This window comes from Poecilia reticulata, chromosome 2 (genome assembly GCF_904066995.2).
Source record: "Poecilia reticulata chromosome 2, P_reticulata-male-v2, whole genome shotgun sequence".
NCBI lineage: Eukaryota > Metazoa > Chordata > Actinopteri > Cyprinodontiformes > Poeciliidae > Poecilia > Poecilia reticulata.
Genome location: NC_088831.1, coordinates 7,388,812 through 7,407,015, shown reverse-complemented (window position 1 = coordinate 7,407,015; position 18,204 = coordinate 7,388,812). Strand labels below are relative to the sequence as shown.

Sequence of the window (18,204 nt, the reverse complement as noted above, 5' to 3'; positions counted from 1 at the left end):
TGAGGATGTGACACTACTGTCAGACGTATGAAAATATACACTCATGTTGAAGCTCATATCCTAGCTGATATGATATTGAGATACCAGGGCAAAATATCAAAATAGTAAAAAAAAAAAAAGCCGTACTTCTACTACTCGTCAGGGTTTTTTGTCCTTTTGTTCTTATGTTTTGCATTTACTTTATGTTATCTCTCTTTTTTCTCTTCTAATAAGCCATCAATTTTTGAACTCTAAAGAAATTAAAATACAAGGGAATAAGACCATTCAGCTTAATCAAGAAATGAATAACTCAGCGCGACTGTTATGAATGACAATGGGGTGAAGTACAAGCTGTCAGGAATTTTCTTTTATATGTCAACATGTAGGTTACTTGAGGTAAAACTTTTTAAGTGTACAGTTCAGTTTAGCATAGTGGGATGTAATAATTGCTTTATTCTCCTAATGGTTCACAGAAACAGTCATGCATGTCTTCTGCTGTACCAACCATTTCACACCGTCAGGATACACACAAACACAACTATTAGTTCTCAGTATGTGAAATGTAAACATACACTTTGTGCTGAACCGTGTTATTTCAACTCTTTTTCTTTCTTTTTTTTTCCCTCAATCTACCGACTTGTGGATCTGAAAATGTATACTTGGTTCTGTGGAAATTATAGAAGTGATTGCCTTGTTATAATAAACAATAAAAATCTATTTTTCACAAGTTCTGGACTCTAAATGAAAAACATAAATTTCCATTAGATTTTAATGAGAATGTATTGCCTTTAATAATTACTGAAGGATAAGGATTTTAAGCTTTTAGAAAAAAGAATGTGATACGCTTCGAAGTTTGTTTTTGGGTGTCGGCCGTTGAAATAAGAAATTCTTTCTGAGCATCTCTTCATATGATGAACTCAAATTTGTAAAAACTTAACTTTAATATTAAAATACATAAGCACAAAGATCAGAAATTATTTTGGTAAAGAGTAGGTCATACCTATTCAAATGATATTTTATGTCTAATAGGGGAGGAAAACTGGTAAATGTGAAGGATGTGGAAAGAAAGAAAATGTAGAACATATATTGATGAATTGTAAATCATGAGCCTGAAAGGGAAACACTGAGAAGAATGGTTGGAAGGACAGGACAGGAATGGAGTCTTAAAAGAATATTAGGAAATGAAGGCAACATAGTGGACATTTACAGATTAAGGAAATCATTATTTATCTTCAGAATACAAAGTAAAAAAATAGAATTTAACAGATGTAAAGTAATGTAGCTACATACTCATGTACAGTAGGTGGCGGTATGCAACTTAAAGTTCCTTGCGATCCGCCATTATAGATAGGAAGAAGTAGAAGTATTTTGGTACGTTCTGGGTTCCGTACTCCTGTGTTCGCAGCGCCCCCTGCCGTCAAAAAGGCCTCAATTTGCCTGAAACGAAAGCAAACACAACACCAGGCGGTTTAGTCGTCACTGGCTGTCAGGGCGTGTTTTCAAGCTAAGTTAAGCTTGGCAGGGAGGAGGCACCAGGCCGGGCAGACTTTATTTCTCCTCTAAATTTGACCTACTGATGTGTAATTTACAGTAACTATGGATTTCGACGCGTTATTTAATGAAAACACGTTTCAGTTTTCGGACTTCCAGGAGTTCACGGTATGTCGATGAGTTAGAGTCATGCTAGCAGATCCTAAGCTCGTTAGCTTGCCGATGTGAGTGACAGATAACGCGGACTGCCTTATATGGCAGGGGAGAAAATTGTGAAACCGCTATTCAACAAGTTTGAACTCAACTTTAACACTAGTTATTGCTATAAAATTAAAAATAACATGCTATAATTTTGTAACTCTGGTATTTCTTAGCGAGTAACGGGTGTTTATTAGCTGTTAGCCTAGCACGCTAACTAGCGTCAGAGTCTGGGTTGTGGTTAATTGTTATTACAGATGGTTTCCTCTACTGCTGCGGTGTAAAAGGAACATATCTTTCATGTCAGCTTATGTCGACTTTAAGCTGTTTTTGTCCTTTGTATGTGGTAATTTTTGTCATGTTGCATTGAATTATAGCTCATGTTATTGCAGTTTCTTCCTGGACACCAAAAACTGAGCGAGCGAGTGAGAAAAAGACTGTATTATGGCCTGGACAAAGATGTCTCACTAGATGCCCTTTCTTGCCCTGTTACAGGTGAGTGTTGTCCTGGTTTAGCACCAGAAATACTTAGCGGGGCTTGCTAAAGGGAAATTCCGCATTTTTACCTATTAAGAGTTTTTAATCTTCCCTAGAATACCTAGACTCTTCAAACTACATCTAGATTAGTCTAAACTAATACCAAAAACGACTCACCTCAAAACTCATTATTTTATAACTTTATTATAACGTTAGGTTTATTGTATTGTGCTATTTTGCAGTTCCATGTCGGTTTATGTTATTAGTGGCCATCATGTTGACTTTGTGCTTCCAGATATTGCTGTTGAAATTTTCCAAAAGTCTGCCCCGAGCCCAATCCGAAAGCTCCAAAAGAAGTATGCTGCTCATGTTGCAAGGTTAGTTCTTTCCATAATATCACTTGTTTCAAAGTATTATGCCTGTCGTCATTTTTTACTAAAACACGCTTCTCTCTTGGCTTAGGGAAGCTTGCATTTCTCCATGTGCCATGATGCTGGCATTGGTTTACATAGAAAGACTCCGACACAGAAACCCAGAGTATCTGCAAAAGATCTCCTCGTCTGACCTTTTCCTTATCTCGATGGTATGCACTTCGAAGGCTGGGGAGGTTGGGGTTTTGGGGGTCATGTGTCGTTATAAATACAAAGTAGCATTATTAATAGCATGTGTGTGAATTTTAAGGCGATTTTAAATGTTCTCTCTGATTGTTTTCCAGATGGTTGCCAGCAAATACCTCTACGATGAAGGTGAGGAAGAGGAGGTTTTCAATGACGAGTGGGGAGCAGCTGGGAAACTGGACGTCCAAACGATCAACAACCTGGAGATGAGTTTCTTGAATGCCATTGTAAGTGAGACTGCGCGCGCGCGGACGTGTGTGTGTGTTAATGTTTTTCTGCATGTATGATTTATCTTGACTCGTGTTTTATTCCCCAGGAGTGGAGCCTCTTCACAGAGCCAAAGGACTTCTTTGATATACTCCGCCACCTGGAAACGAGGTGTGTACTTTTTAATCTTAAAATGTGAAATTTTTTTTGTCATTTTCAGAAAGTAAAGTTAATATCAGTTTAGGTTATAATTTATTGTGAAATGTTTGAACGTTTTACTTCTTGTTGAGCCATAAGTAAAGATTGCAGAAGCATGAATCAATACAGTTTTTGACCGAGGGTGTGGTGTTTTGTTTAAAAAAAAGAAAATAAATTGTAATAAGAGATTTTGGATCTTCATTGTTTGTTTGTTTTGCATTTTGGCGGTGGCTGTTGTTTGCAGCATTGCGGAGAAGCAAGGAATGAGACGTGGCTGGTTCACCTACACTGACCTGTGTGTGCTGCTGGATCACTCCGCATGGAGTCACGCCCTCGCTGCCATCTATCAGCACTTTGTAAAGGTTAGAAACCTGTTTAGAAGGGAACAGTGGAGTCAAAATAGAAGAGGCTTTTAATGCAAAGAGAGTAAATTTATATTTCCCGTGTGTGTTTTTAGGTGTCCTGTATGCTCGGCCTGGTGTATCTGACCAGTGTAGCCGGTCTTATTGCTAGCAGTGCCGTTGTGCACCAGCTCAGTCTGTGCAGAGGCGACCAATCCGCGCTGCCTTCGTCAAACGAAATCGGCCTCCTCCCGACCCCCAGTCTCAGCCCAGAAGCAGCCACGCCGGCCCACCGCCCGCCATGTTGTGTTCTGACCAATAAGTCTCTGAACGGTCAAACCACTTCTCTTGAAATCAGCCAGCAAAACAGACAGAACAATTCTCCGTCTGGTTCTGCAAAAAACTCTGTTTTGTGTCTCTGGGGTTCTCTGCTGGCCTCCATGAGCCGTGCACATCGTGTCAAAAATCCCAACGCGGAATCTCCCCGAGCCTGGCCGTCTTCCTCCTTCGACTGTTCCGGCTGTCTTCCAAACCTTCCTCATCTTCAGTGTGTACTTCGAAACACCTCGGCACTCCCTCGCCTCGGTCCTGTCAAACCCTATCCTCAGTCGGCGTGGCTTTCCTCCAGCCTGATGGGAGCCGCAGGATCAAGCCTGGACTCACACTTTAGGGTGTTTTCAACTGTAGATCTGTTGCCGTGCCGACCTGAGGCTCTGCTCATGCCTGGCTAGAGAGGCGTCGCCCATTGTCATGCTGGAAACACCCCTGGAAACCGTAAAAGCTTTTGTTTTCATGACTCACCACTGTCATGTTGTTAAGAGCGCAGACGTAAAGTGGCACTTTTATTTTTACTGAGGCGCTCTTAAGGGTGACAAATCTGCTTTTTCATATTGGGATGAACAAGATTTCTTCCGAATGTCTTGAGTTATACATGATAAAAATTGTAAAAAAAACAAGATGGCATCTCATCGGGGCGGTTAGCGTATTTGTTTAAAGGTTGCTAAGCATATCTATAAGAAAGCTTTCCAGTGAGCGCTTATCTTACTAGCTTTACAAGGAGGACGAATTTAACCAGCATAGGCTGTTTCCTAAGTTTTCACTTTGCTCATGCGTACTCTGCGTTACCATTTGTCTGTTCTTCTATCAGTTTGGGTCAGATTTTGGTCAAATTTGCTGCAAGCACTGATTTTGTTTTGTTCAGAGTAAGTAGTTGGGGTTCGATACCTGCAAAGGAAAGTGTCAAAGTGGAAGTAGACTACTGAGTGGAAGCTTTATCTGCATATCCAAATGCACCTGTCACTTGTTTCATTGAGATTAAAGACATGCTGTTTTCTCTGCAATATTTAACATTTCCTTCTCTTATGCACCGTATTTCATGTTGGTAATAATACCTGTTGAAGATTTGGCTTCTATGGGTTTTGTAGCAGGTTCATTGGCTCTGTGTCCAACACATTAGAAGGCTAACTGAAGTGTTTTCTTTTTTAATGCAATCTGGAATTTGCACATTTTGCTTAAATACACCACTTGTCTTTATTATTGCTGCTTTGAACACCATAGAAGAAGAAAAACATATTTTTATTGCAATTAAGCAAGGAATGGGGGTAAAAATACATTCAAGGTTTGGATTTAATACATTTTGGAGCAGAAAAAACATTTAATTTTGTAAATGGTGTAAGAAAAATAGGATGAACCCATAATTAATAAATGCTTTTATAAAAAGTGTTTTCTTTCCTTGTTTGCATTTATTTGAAGTTGAACTCTTAACTTTTTCTCTCTAAATATTCTAGCGTTTATTATAATAAAGCAGCGTATTCGCAGTGACTTAAAGTCATCAGAGATGATGAGCAACCTGAGTCCTACTGGTGCAGTAAGGTGGAGGTGATGCTGTGGGCTTGATTTCTCTTCCTGGGAACCTTGTTACAGTGCCAGAAGATTTCAAGTTAAACGGTGCAATCTCAGTTGTGGTTTATATGATTTCATGTAATAATAAATGTTCTCAAATTATGCAGGTTCACCAGGAGAGACAATGGGAGTAAAAGGACACAATGTCCTGAAGGACAAAAAAGCAGATGTCTAGATTTGGGATAAAACAGACTGTCCCTCCCCTTGAACCCTTGCCAGCTTCCTTTTCCCCTCCCTCCCCCTCTACTCCGCCGCCAACAGCCTAACGCTCTGCATGCCACTCTGCAGCTCCTAATATAGACCCAACTGGTTTGAAGGAGAGGGTAACAAACCAAACAGTCCCTGTCATTCGAGACCTTTTTGTTCATGGACAAGCAGGATAATGGAGCCTCTTTCACAGGTTTGTTTGCTACTGAGCTGCCAATGAAATGGATCATTTACAGAGGTTGGATTTTAAGGTCTTTAGAAAATACTCGCGTTGTGTTTGTAGGTGTCGTGTTCACCAGAGGAGCCGAAGGTGAAGAAACAAGGTTTGTTTACAAGGGCCACTCTGTTGCAGTTGTGCACATGCAGGCATTTGTACATTTCTTGGTATGTGTTAGTGCATCACATATTGTATGCATGCGTCTGTCTCCACGCTGATGAACCGCTGTGGGTTCTCCCAGAGGCTGATACCACGGTCTACCTCAACTTCATGAAAAGTCACACTTGCTACGACGCCATTCCAATCAGCTGCAAACTGGTTATATTTGATACAACATTACAGGTAAGCGTAGACTTTTCCAATAGAAACGTGGACACAAGGGATTCTCAATCAGAAAAGTATATAAACGTATAAAGTTAGATTTTGTTGATATCGGGAGCTTAAGAACTGCATAAAGCTCAAAATCCTTGCAATTCAATTAAAAATACTTTATTCATCCCAAAGGAGGATTAAATGTTCTTGTAACTCTTATTCAAAATGTTGTGGATGAGGATGCTGTGGGCAGGAAGGATTTCCAGTAGCAGTCAGTCTTGCAACTAAACTGAAGAGGCCTCTGGTTGAAGTGTGTTGCCGTGTGACAATCTTGTTGCTCAGTGTTCAAGTTGCAGTAAAATGTCCTGGATGTCAGCGTCAGCACTTCTAATCCACCTCATTTGCTTTTTGCTGCTTCCTTTTAAATCTCTGTCTGCCACCATTGTTGCCATGGTTATGTATCATAGCAACTGTCTGAAAAGAAAAATAGGAAAAATCCTTCCAGCTGCACAGCATCCAAAATCAGAGGGAATAATTGCCAAAAAAAAAAAGTAAACAAAAGCCTAGAAACTCCATACACAATAATGATAATGATAGTAATAATAGATTGTCATTTTCATATTAGCAAATATGTTGGGAACACTGAACATTTTATTCCAATTCAAAACATGAAATGTTTATCAATTCTTTATCAATATCATAATATTACACCATTATGCTATTAAAGGAGCAGTCGTTCCTGTTTCTATACAAACTCCAACATTCAGGTACCATTTTAACTAAAAAGTGTTTGACTATTTAGCTTTCCAGTAATCTGCTGAGTTAATGTCCAGCTATATCACTGCTTCACATCTGTGTTGTCTGGAGTTCATCAACGCTTAGCGTCCGTTAACAGGTATTCCAGCCCAGGGAGGTCGGACCACATTCCTCTTTCCTGTTCTTGCAGCCGAAGCAGCACATTAAGATCAAGATCAGAGGAATAAAAGTATTTTAATTTGCTAAAGCTAAACTATGATGCTGGTATCTGACTTCACACTCTCTATGCCACCTCTTTCAAACCACTAATGTAACTGAAACATTACTTGCTTGCTATTGACTTTCGCTCCGTTTTCTCTGAAGGTGAAAAAGGCCTTTTTTGCCCTGGTGGCAAATGGCTTGAGGGCTGCCCCTCTCTGGGACAGCAAGCTGCAGAGGTTTGTGGGTAAGGCCTGTATTTCCCCGTCTACAGTGTTGTTTAATGTTGGTTTGTGTAAGAACAGGGGTGTAACTCCGCTTCTTCCACAGGTATGCTGACTATTACTGATTTCATCAACATACTCCATTGTTATTACAAGTCACCAATGGTGAGCATGAATATACTTTAGTAACTCCGTTAGGTCAGTATTGGTGGAGGTTCTGCTGTATGACACTTTTACACCAACATTATCTACAAATTAGGACTTGATATCTAACTGCTTAGTTGGTGTTTGTTTTAAACTTATATTTTCTGTTCTTGGATCGTAATTTTTACTTCTTATCTGATGATTGTAAGTTTACATTATTGCTTCTCAACTCTGGGATTGTAAAGACTGGTGCAGAGAGTAAAACAAAGTTGCGTAAAGGGAAGAGCGGGAAACAGAGTTAGCTTTTCTTATTTGTTCTTGTTTCCTCCCAAAGGTCCAAATGTATGGACTGGAGAGCCATAAGATTGAAACATGGAGAGGTGATTCCCTTCAAAGTAAATAACAACCACTAACAATAACATTATCTTGAAGCTAAAATCTCGCTGAATATCAAATTGAGCTCTTCCTGTTTTTTGTTTTTTAATCTAGATGTGTACTTAAAGTCTCCAACTCAGTTCCTTATCAGTATTTCTCCGCAGGCCAGGTGAAAACAAAAAACTCTTAGAGTAAATTCTCACAGACTTTTCCGCAGAGCATCAAATTCCTCTCTTACGTCCCTTTTTTCCTGTCCAGCCTCTTCGATGCCATCTATTCCTTACTCAGATACAAGATCCACAGGCTGCCTGTCATCGACCCGGAGTCGGGAAACGTTCTGCACATCCTGACCCACAAGCGAATCCTCAAGTTCCTGCACATATTTGTGAGTTAGTCACATCTGCATTAGTGCTGTTATTTTCTGAAATAAAACAACACAACCAGAAGGAATCCGTATGGGGACAAAAACGTTTTTCTTTTTTCACAGCACTGTACTTTATAGTTTCCGGATGTATTTTCAGGGAAAAAATTTGCCCAAGCCTGCATTTCTAAAGAGGCCTGTCCAGGAGCTGGGCATAGGGACGTTCAGGAACATTGCTACAGTCCACCAAACATCATCGCTTTATGAAGCCCTGTCCATATTTGTGGAGCGGCGAGTGTCGGCACTCCCTGTGGTGGATGGGCAAAGTATGCTTTTTAAAGCCAGCATTTTACATCTCATCGATATTATCAGCTCTTCAGACTGTATCAGCATTCAAGTTGCTTGTTTTCACAGGCAAAGTGGTGGCGCTCTACTCAAGATTTGATGTCATCGTGAGTACAGCAGAAAAGATCTGATCTAAGGCTCTGATTTCTGTCTTTCGGTACCATTGCTTGCTGACTTCTTCTTTTTTTTATTTTCCATAACAGAATCTGGCAGCCCAGAAGACCTATAACAACCTGGACATGACGATGGAGGAAGCCATTCGAAGACGCACGTGTTGCGTTGAGGGTGTGATGAAGTGCTATCCAGATGAATCTTTAGAAACGGTCATAGATCGGATAGTTAAAGCAGAGGTTTGTGTTATTAAGGCTTGTGTTTTGCCATCAGATCGGGAGATCAGGTGCTAAAAAAAACACACCAAAAAAAACCTTTTTTCTTCTTCTTCCAGGTCCACCGGCTGGTTCTGGTGGACAGGTTGGACGTCGTGAAGGGCATTATCTCTCTGTCTGACCTCCTGCAGGCTTTGGTCCTTACACCTGCAGGGATCGATGCTCTTCTATCCTAGGAGGAAATAAAAGAAGTTCCTCTTTTCTGCCTTTGCAGGCTTGACGTCTGGCAATGTGCAAAAGCAGGTACGCTCTGAAGTTTTTCCACTCCCCTCCACTCTTAGCAACAGCCGTCCACCATCTTATTTAGTTACCATAACTATGGTGTGTTTTTATTCAACTCCCTTCAGAAGTTACCTATGATGTTTACATTTCTAAAATATAAAAATGTTCAACGGGTATGAATATGTTTAAGATGCACCAGATATAGTTTGCTATGTTGATTTGTGACTTTTAGAGAATGACTGAAAGCAGAGAAGATTACCAGGCGATGCCGTTTACAGTAAGATGATGAGTGTCTCCAATCCCATCTCTCATGAGGCTCCCCACACTGACTCAGTTTGCATAACGTGATCAATAATTTTACTCACTGTAATCCTGTGTTTGTATTAAATACATGTGAACAGATCCAGCTGTGTGTGTGTGCTTTTGTTTTTTTTTTTGTTTTTTTGTTTTATTGAACCGGGGATCGACATATTCACGCTGACTTATTGCTTTGTCATAAACAGCCAGCAGGAACCCTGACCGCATGGTGCCTCTCTCTAGCTTTCTTTAACCCCCTCTCTTCCCACTTTGCACGGTAAACAAGGAGCACGTGACCCTTTTCCCCCCTTATCTGTGACGGCGCTGATGATGCCGCCGCCCATCTGTGCTCCTATCGTAAGGACGTCAAGTTGAAGTGATAAGAAGCTACAGCGGAAGGAGATGTTTTTGAGCAAACGTGAATCAAATACAATGTCAACGATCCATTCGCTTGAAAGAATATTACATCGTGATGCATTTACGTTTATTTATTCGTTATTTTCAGTTCAATTTAACAATTAATCCCAGATGGAAATTTAATAAAAATTCATTAATTAATAACTACCCCTCCCGACCCCACTGAGGGACAAGGGTGTAAGAAAATGGATGGATGGATAATTAATAGCTATCTGGTGCTGTTGTTGCTTTGCAGTACAAATAAGTCGAACTAAATTTGTTACCTGGGTTCAAACTGCCAATTTATTAAATAATACATTGTGGTATGTAAAATATTCATCTTCCTTTTGTTGTCCAAATAATTTTCAAAATATTGCTGCTAATTTTAAGAAACATGTTTTAGATCCACACGTACTGCTGCCACAGAAATAAGGTAAAATAATAATAATAATAATAATAATAATAATAATAATAATAATAATAATAATAATAATAATAATAATAATTTTTTTTTGATTATTTAATAATATTTTAATTTATAATTTTAATTAAATACATGGTATGATTGTGTAATGCATATTTATTTTACCAAATGACCTTTTGTTTTGGAATTTATGAAGAAGAAAAAACATATCTGTTCTAAAGTTCATAAGTAAATAAACGCTGTTTCATTAATGGAAGAAGAAAATCGGAATCATTTTTCCCAAATCCTCTTCCGTAGATTTACTTTTGAATTTGTATACGTTTAAAGCATCTCGCCAGTCTTCTAATCTTTGATTGCATAATAAAAAATTTTGTTTGGATTTAGTGTCTTTTATTTTGAAGGAGTCATCCGGAAACTGTAGCTTTCATTTAGGGTGTTGTCTTGACAGACACCGTTCCATATACCCCGTGATCTCCAAAACAACATAACAAAAGTGGGGGAAAAACATGGCGAGCGGAGAGGAGGCCACAAAACGCCCCTTGGTAACCTCCTCTTCTGTCGGCCTGGAGGATCTCTTCCCTGCCGGGACCTCGGAGCAGGCGTGCGGGGACGGGAACCCGGAGCTCGACCGCTTGCGGGAACATCTCCAAGCTTGGCTATCGCCGTACGAGCCCCTGCTGCTGTGGGTGCAGAGGCTGCTGGTCTGGGAGAGGCCGCTGTACAGCGTTTCAGCCGCCCTGACTCTTAACACTTTATTCTGGTAACGAATGAATCTGTGTTTATCCACGTTTTAGGAATAAAACGGCTTTTAATCGCATTTTAAGATGATGTCAGCGTAGGTAGCACGAATAAATGTCAAGTGAAGTTAGCTAATCCCACGTCTAGCCTAATGCTAACTTAGCTTGTCATTTAAATACAGTTAGCACGGAAAGCTTTAGCCTTGTCTGTTGAGTAAATGCATTGTTGAGTAAATAAATAAGTTGTTTCCTACTGAAACACCTGCTGCTGCTCAAACAGACATTTCTTGTCCTGCTGGGTGTCGGAGCTGTGGACCAGCTGTCCGTGTCAGACTCGCTGGGCTCCGAGACCATAAATGCATCAGCAAGTTATAAGGATCTGTTTTTGGCTCCACAGGCTTCTATCCTCCACTTCCCTGCGGCCTCTGTTCCTGCTGAGTGTGTCCCTGCTGGGCCTGATGCTGCTGGAGAGATGGAAGCCCAAGGTACCCATCATTACAGGTGAGCCCAGGTCTAACTACTGTTATTACTGGCGATCTTTTGAGCATGGTTCTAGCCTATTTTACTGTGTTCATACTCCACAAAGTCGTGGTTCAAGTTTTTTTTTAAAAAGTTTTGTGTTTTTTTAAACTTTGGAGAGGCTAATCAGCTCTAAAAACAATATTTTGTTGCCATGGTTACACATCAGAACTGTTCGAAAATTTAAAAAAATGCAAGCGCAAAAACTTGATGGGATCATTGCGTCGTTGTAAAAGCATGGAAGACAAAAATAAAATCCTGATTTTTGAAATCTCCAGCTTAAATTTGAGTTCATAAAGTTATGATAATTGTGATCAGGATGAAGTTGAGGGTGGAGGGGAGGGATTAAGTGTGAAAGCTTAGAGACTTAAACCGGCACCCTACGACTGGATTTAAAAGTGTCTTCTGAAGAGCATTGAGAGTCCACACTGTGACTTTTGTCCTGCACACTGTAGTTTAATTTTATTTAAGAATGTTGTGTGATACAAATAAATGATTTATCTAACAATGAATCATATTAACTGGACCAGATTAAAGCTGTGTTGTACTAAGATGAGGGAATAATTCTTGATTTCTGATTCAAATTAAGACATTTTTTATGTTTCTTTTTTATCCCTACAGTCCAACATGCTGAGGTTGAACCTGCACAAAGGTCTGCTTAAAATCACATTTTCTGTGTGTTTTCAGTTTTTCCTTTAAGAAAACAATTTTTAGTTTTTGTTTTCCTCTTCTGTATCTGTCAATGCAGGAAGATAATAGCTTAGCACGTTCATATTTCAGGCTGCAGTTTAAGGCAGATTTATTTTCTGCCCAGGCGTTAATTTTCTCTTTCTTTGCACGCCTTCTTTTTCTCTTTTTTTCCGATTAAAGCCCAACTTTGAGTTCGGAGCATCATCTGCTCAGCGTCCCGGAGCTCAGCCACCACCTCGCCGAGAGCTACCTGACCTGCTGCCTGTACCTGCAGGAGACGCTGCAGTACAAACGCAGAAACCATGGAAGGGTGCGCACAGACATTCTATCCATTTTAACCAAGGGAATTTGTATAAATAATTATAAAATGTTGGTTATAAAATCATTTTTTCTGGTTCCCAGTTCTGTGTGATGATGTGCAGCGGCTGCTTTGTCCTCGCTGTGGTTGGACATTATGTGCCAGGAATCATGATTTCATATATCATAGGTGAGTCTCTTTGTGTCTAATTGTCATGCAGACACACAGTTGAGCTGTCTGGTTGCCGTGACAAACTGCCTGCAGGATGATAAGTAAATGCGGTGTTGATAACAATCCTGTTGGTAGAAAAAAAAAACCGTTATGTGGAGAATGCAGCTTTTAAACTGCTGATGTCCTTATAGATCACTTATTATACATTTCTGTCAACATTTATTTTCACCCCTGGCAAAGATGTCAGAAGCTGACTGTGAGAGTGTCTAGAAACTTCAGTCATATATACGACAGAGGTCCTATTTCGTATCTTCTCCTCAAAATGAAGGAGAAGATAAATGGAAAAACAAGACTAACTAACTAAGACTTGCGTGTGTCAGTTTTCATAAGCTGTGAAAATAGCATCTTGCCTTAATTGCACAGTCAGATCAATAAGAGGCTGCTTATTACCCCAGTTTTATCAGGGGTTGTTATAAATTCAGGAGGTGCTGTTGGCATTTACCTCCATTCTCTGCAGCGTCCTGCTTTATTAAATGTGTACAGAAAGCCATTTAAAAAAATTTTTTTTTGAATCTGTGAATGATTTTTCTCTATGTGTGCATATTCTCAGCCCTCAGCGTGCTGCTGTGGCCCCTGGTGGTGTATCATGAGCTGATCCAGAGGATGTATACCGGCTTGGAGCCGATTCTGATGAAACTGGACTACAGCATGAAGGGCGACACCGAGCACCGGAAGCACGACAAGAGGAGTGAGTGTTTTTGAGTGTTTGTTACAATAAAACGGTAAACTTTTTTTTTGACTGTTTTCTGATAGAGTATCATGTATTATTTATGCGTTTAAATACTTTCCACAGAGGTAAAAAAGGAGCTGGAGGAGGGGGATGAGCCCAGAGCAGAAACAGAAAGTGAGAGCGAGGAAGAGGAGGAGGAATTGTCCTGTTTTGCTCCAACGGTATGGACTCATACTACACATAAGTTGTATATAAATATATAACTTGTATGGGACTGTTAAAGGAAGCAGGAGAAAAGTGGAGCCTGGATATATTTTATGCTGAAATCAACTCAGTTGTGAAATTGAGGGCTGCAGTGATTGTCTTCATTTCGAGTGTTTCAAGTACTACTACATTCCTGCATCTGGAAGGCGTGTGAAGGCATCGTGTTGTAATTAGTCACAGGATTCTTCCTAGATCTGATTCAGAGCGCTTAGCAGTTGTTTGATCTCCTGGATTAATTTACTTTAAGTCTCACTGATGTTGCAACCCGGCGTCGCCACAGAAGAAGTATTTTCTTTTTTTACGTCAATAGTTTAAGGCAAAGACGAGACTCGCGTTTAAACTTTCTTTCTTTGTTTTGCTCGTGTTATTGCAAGGTGGATGTGAAAACGACAGCTCTGGCGATGGCCATCACAGACTCTGAACTGTCGGATGAAGAAGCGTCCATTTTGGAGAGCGGAGGCTTCCCGGTCTCTAGAGCCACCACGCCTCAACTAACTGATTTCTCGGAAGGTAAGTCTGACTCCTTCAGTCAGTTCTGCAATTATTTTAGTAATTAATTAATTCATCAATTATTCCGACAATGAATTATGAGATGTTTGCTTCTAAGGAGGAACTAAAAATCAGGTCGGTAGAATTCTATTAAGTAGAGATGTGCCGATCAGGTTTTTTCCTTCCGATTCCGATCACCCATGAGGGCCGATCACCGATACCGATCGCATAATTATTATTTTTTTAATCACAAGCATTACGGTTACATTATGTGGAAAAAGGAACCATGAATTCACCTTAATTTAGACAAGAACTTTTAAATAGATTTTTCCAAGAAAAAACCAAAACCAAAAAAACAGGCATTGTGCAAATTGTACTGCTATCGGTAATACTATCTTTAACAGACTGAAAACATATGAAGGCTCTGAAGAGGCTAAATAATGTAAAGAGTCAAAATAAAACCTCTCAACATTGCTAAAAGATTCAAGTATAAAACTTAACATTCAAAGGCAAATACGGGATCCATTACAATAAACAATCCTAAGTTACTGAATGAAAACTTCCTGGTAGCATGGCGGCTAGCTGATTACTGCTAGTTCTGATTGGCTGTTTCTGACTGAGCGGAGTAATTATGCAGAACAGGGAGGAGATCGATTATTTTTTTGAGAGATTATCTGTCTCATGTTAGGACAGCGAAGGTTTTAATATGTATGTAAAATGTATTTTTTAAGTTAGATGCTGCAGCTTTAAGCAGAGGTTCGGTGTGAGAGTCACTACCAGGTGGAGCAGAAGCGGCGCTCCGTCTGTGAAATATTACTACCTGTAGCGCGGAGCAGCGGTTCAACAGAGAGAGCAGAACCAGCGTCTTACATCGCAGCTCGAAGACTTAAATATTTTTGCGGGTTATTTGTTTAGCTTTCTGACAGTCATGCTAATCCAGGTGAATGTTTGTAGCTGTGCGCTGCTTTACCTGCTATCTGATCCTCCATATGTCTTTTTTTTTACTGCAGTGAGCCTCGATATAGGCAAACTCCGTCAAGTATGGCATTGTTTTTATGCCATATTAGATTCGTCGTGTTGATGCATTTTGACCTGCTTCAATTTTCCGCCGCAACATGCAAACTTCCCCAGTCACTCAGTGTTTTTTAGTTCCACATCGCTTAGGATTTGTTGCTGCGCGTTTGCGCAGTGTGAAGGAAAGAGGAGACCAGCTGCACAGGCAGGCTGCGAAATGAGATGCAGGTGATCGGTTTGTGTGATCGGCAACAAGAGACCGTGATCGGCGATCACCGATCATACACTTTTTCACGGAAATCGGCCGATTATGATCGGTGACCGATCGATCGGCACACCTCTACTATTAAGTAGTGATAGATTTGTGTTACTTCTCTGATCCAGACCTGGAACAGCCAAGTTTCCACAGCGACCCGGAGGAGGCTTACCTGCGAGATCTTCCCGAGTTCCCCTCCGTGGAGGAGTTCCCCTCCATAGAGCACAGTCTGCTTCACTTCCCCCCGCGACCTCAGGGCGATAGCGGCCAGTCGGAGAAGGAACCGCTGAGCCCCGCCACGCTTCTCATCCAGCACCTAGCGTCGCCTCTGCACTTTGTGAACACACATTTCAACGGACACGGACGGCCACCGGGGGGCGAGGAGGGCGCCCTGCCGGGAGCGGGGGTAAGGGAAGAGGCGGAGGCAGAGGCGGAGGCGAAGGCGGCGGTTAGTCAGGGCACGCAGCGCTCCTTGGAGGCTCTGAGTGAGGAGATAGTGAGCACGGCCATCTCCACCGTCGTGCAGAACACTCTGTCGGCGCTGCTGCGCTCCGGCGAGGACCCCTCCCTGGCCGACTTCCTCCCGACTGAAACCCTACCGGGCGCTCTGGAGTCACCCAGCCAGTCTGCCGACACTACAGTGGGAGCGCTGGATCCGGACAGAGACCCAGAGGACGGGGCTACGACGACGGAAAGCGCAACTGGCGAAGAGCACCCGGATGACACTCTAGTAGCAACTGAGGAAGAGGACTTTGAGCTTTTGGACCAAAGCGAACTGGAGCAGGAGGACGAGGGTCTGGACAGAGAGGTGGGGGGGGCAGATCCAGATCCAGACGCACCTCAGCAACCACAGTCATAGCCCCACTGGTGCCCCTTCCATCTGCGTTTGTTTTTAATTGTACATCATATCCATAAAACCCCCTAAATATATATATGTCTCTCTCTCCATATATATGTATATATATATATATAATGCATTAATCCTGCAGTTTACTAGTGAGACTCCATTCAGTAAAACAAAACTCTACTGTACCTTTTAAAGGGGACATATGGGATATTCCATTTAAGAGCTACCCATTCTAATGTGTTTACAGTCAAACTTCTTCCATTCTCTTTATTACTCCCAATATCCTTTAATTTAAAAATCAAAAGCTGGTTCTGATGAACCCGTTATTGATGCAAAGTCTGGGTTTAAATTAGCTCAAGTTGAAAATACTCCCGTCTTACGGGTGGGAAGCAGCCAGCACTTTGTAGAAAAGTTTAAATTCATGACATGTTCAGGTAAAATCCCTAAATTTTCCCCTTTATATGAAGTGCTAGTCAGATTTTTACTCATCATGGGAAAGAGTCTCACAGTCTTGGGCCTGGATGTTTGTTACTTTTCATTAGTCCTGTCTTCATTCTAGTGGCAATGAAACCACACCATGATGCTGCCACCACTGTGCTTGGCCTATGGAACTATGGAGTTTAATGAAACTGCTTCCCATGGTGAGTGTACCTGAACCTCAAATGTGTCCCCTGGTTGAGACGGTACAGTAGAGGGTGTGTGTCCGTTTCCTCCTGAATGTTTGAGGCAGAACTTGAATGAAGGATTATCGGTTACAGGTTGTGGTTGCCTGGCAACTAGAATCTGGCTCCTGATTACAGTAGCTCACTAGCTGAATCCGTCCAAGCATTAAGTTTATGAGAAGGTAAAAATGATGGATTTAGATTTCTAACTATTAATATATGCTATAAATTATTTAAATTAACAGCCAGCTAGTATAGAAAGACTGAAAGTTTATTTTTATCCTTTTGGCTACCATATTGATTGTATATAGGTGTACATCCAGGTGTAAATTATAGGAAAATTACACAAATCCCTTACTGAACCTCTGCATTTTCGTTTAAAAAAAAAAAAGAAGCAATTTTTTTTAATGACTCATTGCCTGAAAATTACAGCTTTGACATTATTGGATGTTATGAATAAAGAAATGGCACACAAGTGACTTTCATGCGTGGGGAAACAAGAAAGATGCTATTTTTTTTTTCCTATTGTCATCTGTACATAATTGGTCCATTTGTGACTGAAAACAATATTATATAGGCCCTACATGTGTATAGCTGTCACTGTTTGTTACTGTTCATGCATGCGGTGCATCACGCATGTAGGAAAATCTTGTTTTCAGGGGACGTCGGCTTCTTTTTTTTCTTTCTATTTTCTTTCTCCCTTTCCTGTAACGGCTGGGGAATTGTTACAACAATTTGCTCAGAAATGATCAAGTCCATAAGGAGGGGCCTTCTCTGCTTTCATAAACAACTCAGCATCCGACTCAGGTTGTACAAAAGCGAACGTAACACAGCAGAATATGTCTCCGTTTCCTGACCAGTCGTAGTGCATCGTATTTATACTAATCTCTGAGCTGTTCTCTCCCAGTTGTTAATAGTGTAGAAATCCAAAAAAAAGAAGAAAAAAAAGATGGAAAGTGTATTTTCTGCATGTAAAAACAGCACTGTTCAAGTTCTCCTTGTCTTCAGACAAAGTACTGCACAACTTGTGATGGGGGGAAAAAAAATCCAACAAACCGTTGAATGCTTCAGGTGAAAAGAGGTTCAGTTTGATATTTTGTTACTAATGATGGAAATAAAAGTTTAATGTTTAAAGACTTCTGTACATGGAGATGGGTTGTTAACGTGTGATGCTAACAAAATAATTTTATGTTTAACTACTATAAAAAGTGACATTTAATAATTATGAGGGGTGGGGGGAAAGGAATATATTT

General features: G+C 40.7%; 3 protein-coding genes across 9 annotated transcripts; all 3 read left to right on the top strand.

Moving 5' to 3' along the window:
- The first annotated feature begins 1,415 nt into the window (after nt 1-1,415).
- Nucleotides 1,416-5,189, top strand: cnppd1 (cyclin Pas1/PHO80 domain containing 1). Its single transcript, XM_008427431.3, has 8 exons — nt 1,416-1,638; nt 2,061-2,163; nt 2,441-2,522; nt 2,608-2,728; nt 2,861-2,989; nt 3,079-3,140; nt 3,412-3,529; nt 3,625-5,189. The coding sequence occupies exons 1-8, from the start codon at nt 1,576-1,578 to the stop codon at nt 4,237-4,239; spliced, it is 1,293 nt and encodes a 430-aa protein (XP_008425653.1). The 5' UTR covers nt 1,416-1,575; the 3' UTR covers nt 4,240-5,189.
- Nucleotides 5,190-5,646: 457 nt separating this feature from the next.
- prkag3a (protein kinase, AMP-activated, gamma 3a non-catalytic subunit) lies at nt 5,647-9,561 on the top strand. 7 transcript variants are annotated; one of them, XM_008427420.3, is made up of 14 exons: nt 5,649-5,810; nt 5,901-5,940; nt 6,076-6,176; nt 7,042-7,131; nt 7,266-7,347; nt 7,431-7,489; nt 7,803-7,863; nt 7,958-8,012; nt 8,102-8,228; nt 8,365-8,530; nt 8,619-8,656; nt 8,753-8,899; nt 8,995-9,178; nt 9,390-9,561. In XM_008427420.3, the coding sequence occupies exons 1-13, from the start codon at nt 5,793-5,795 to the stop codon at nt 9,109-9,111; spliced, it is 1,101 nt and encodes a 366-aa protein (XP_008425642.1). In that variant the 5' UTR covers nt 5,649-5,792; the 3' UTR covers nt 9,112-9,178; nt 9,390-9,561. The 7 variants fall into 7 exon arrangements, with proteins under 7 accessions (XP_008425619.1, XP_008425612.1, XP_008425633.1 ...); XM_008427397.3 differs by having other exon boundaries at nt 5,647-5,810; nt 5,901-6,176; nt 7,803-7,848; XM_008427390.3 differs by having other exon boundaries at nt 5,647-5,810; nt 5,901-6,176.
- A 1,110-nt stretch (nt 9,562-10,671) lies between these two features.
- Nucleotides 10,672-18,087, top strand: retreg2 (reticulophagy regulator family member 2). Its single transcript, XM_008427378.2, has 9 exons — nt 10,672-11,034; nt 11,409-11,512; nt 12,152-12,182; nt 12,401-12,530; nt 12,623-12,707; nt 13,300-13,437; nt 13,543-13,640; nt 14,058-14,193; nt 15,571-18,087. The coding sequence occupies exons 1-9, from the start codon at nt 10,781-10,783 to the stop codon at nt 16,299-16,301; spliced, it is 1,707 nt and encodes a 568-aa protein (XP_008425600.1). The 5' UTR covers nt 10,672-10,780; the 3' UTR covers nt 16,302-18,087.
- The last annotated feature ends 117 nt before the right edge of the window (nt 18,088-18,204 follow it).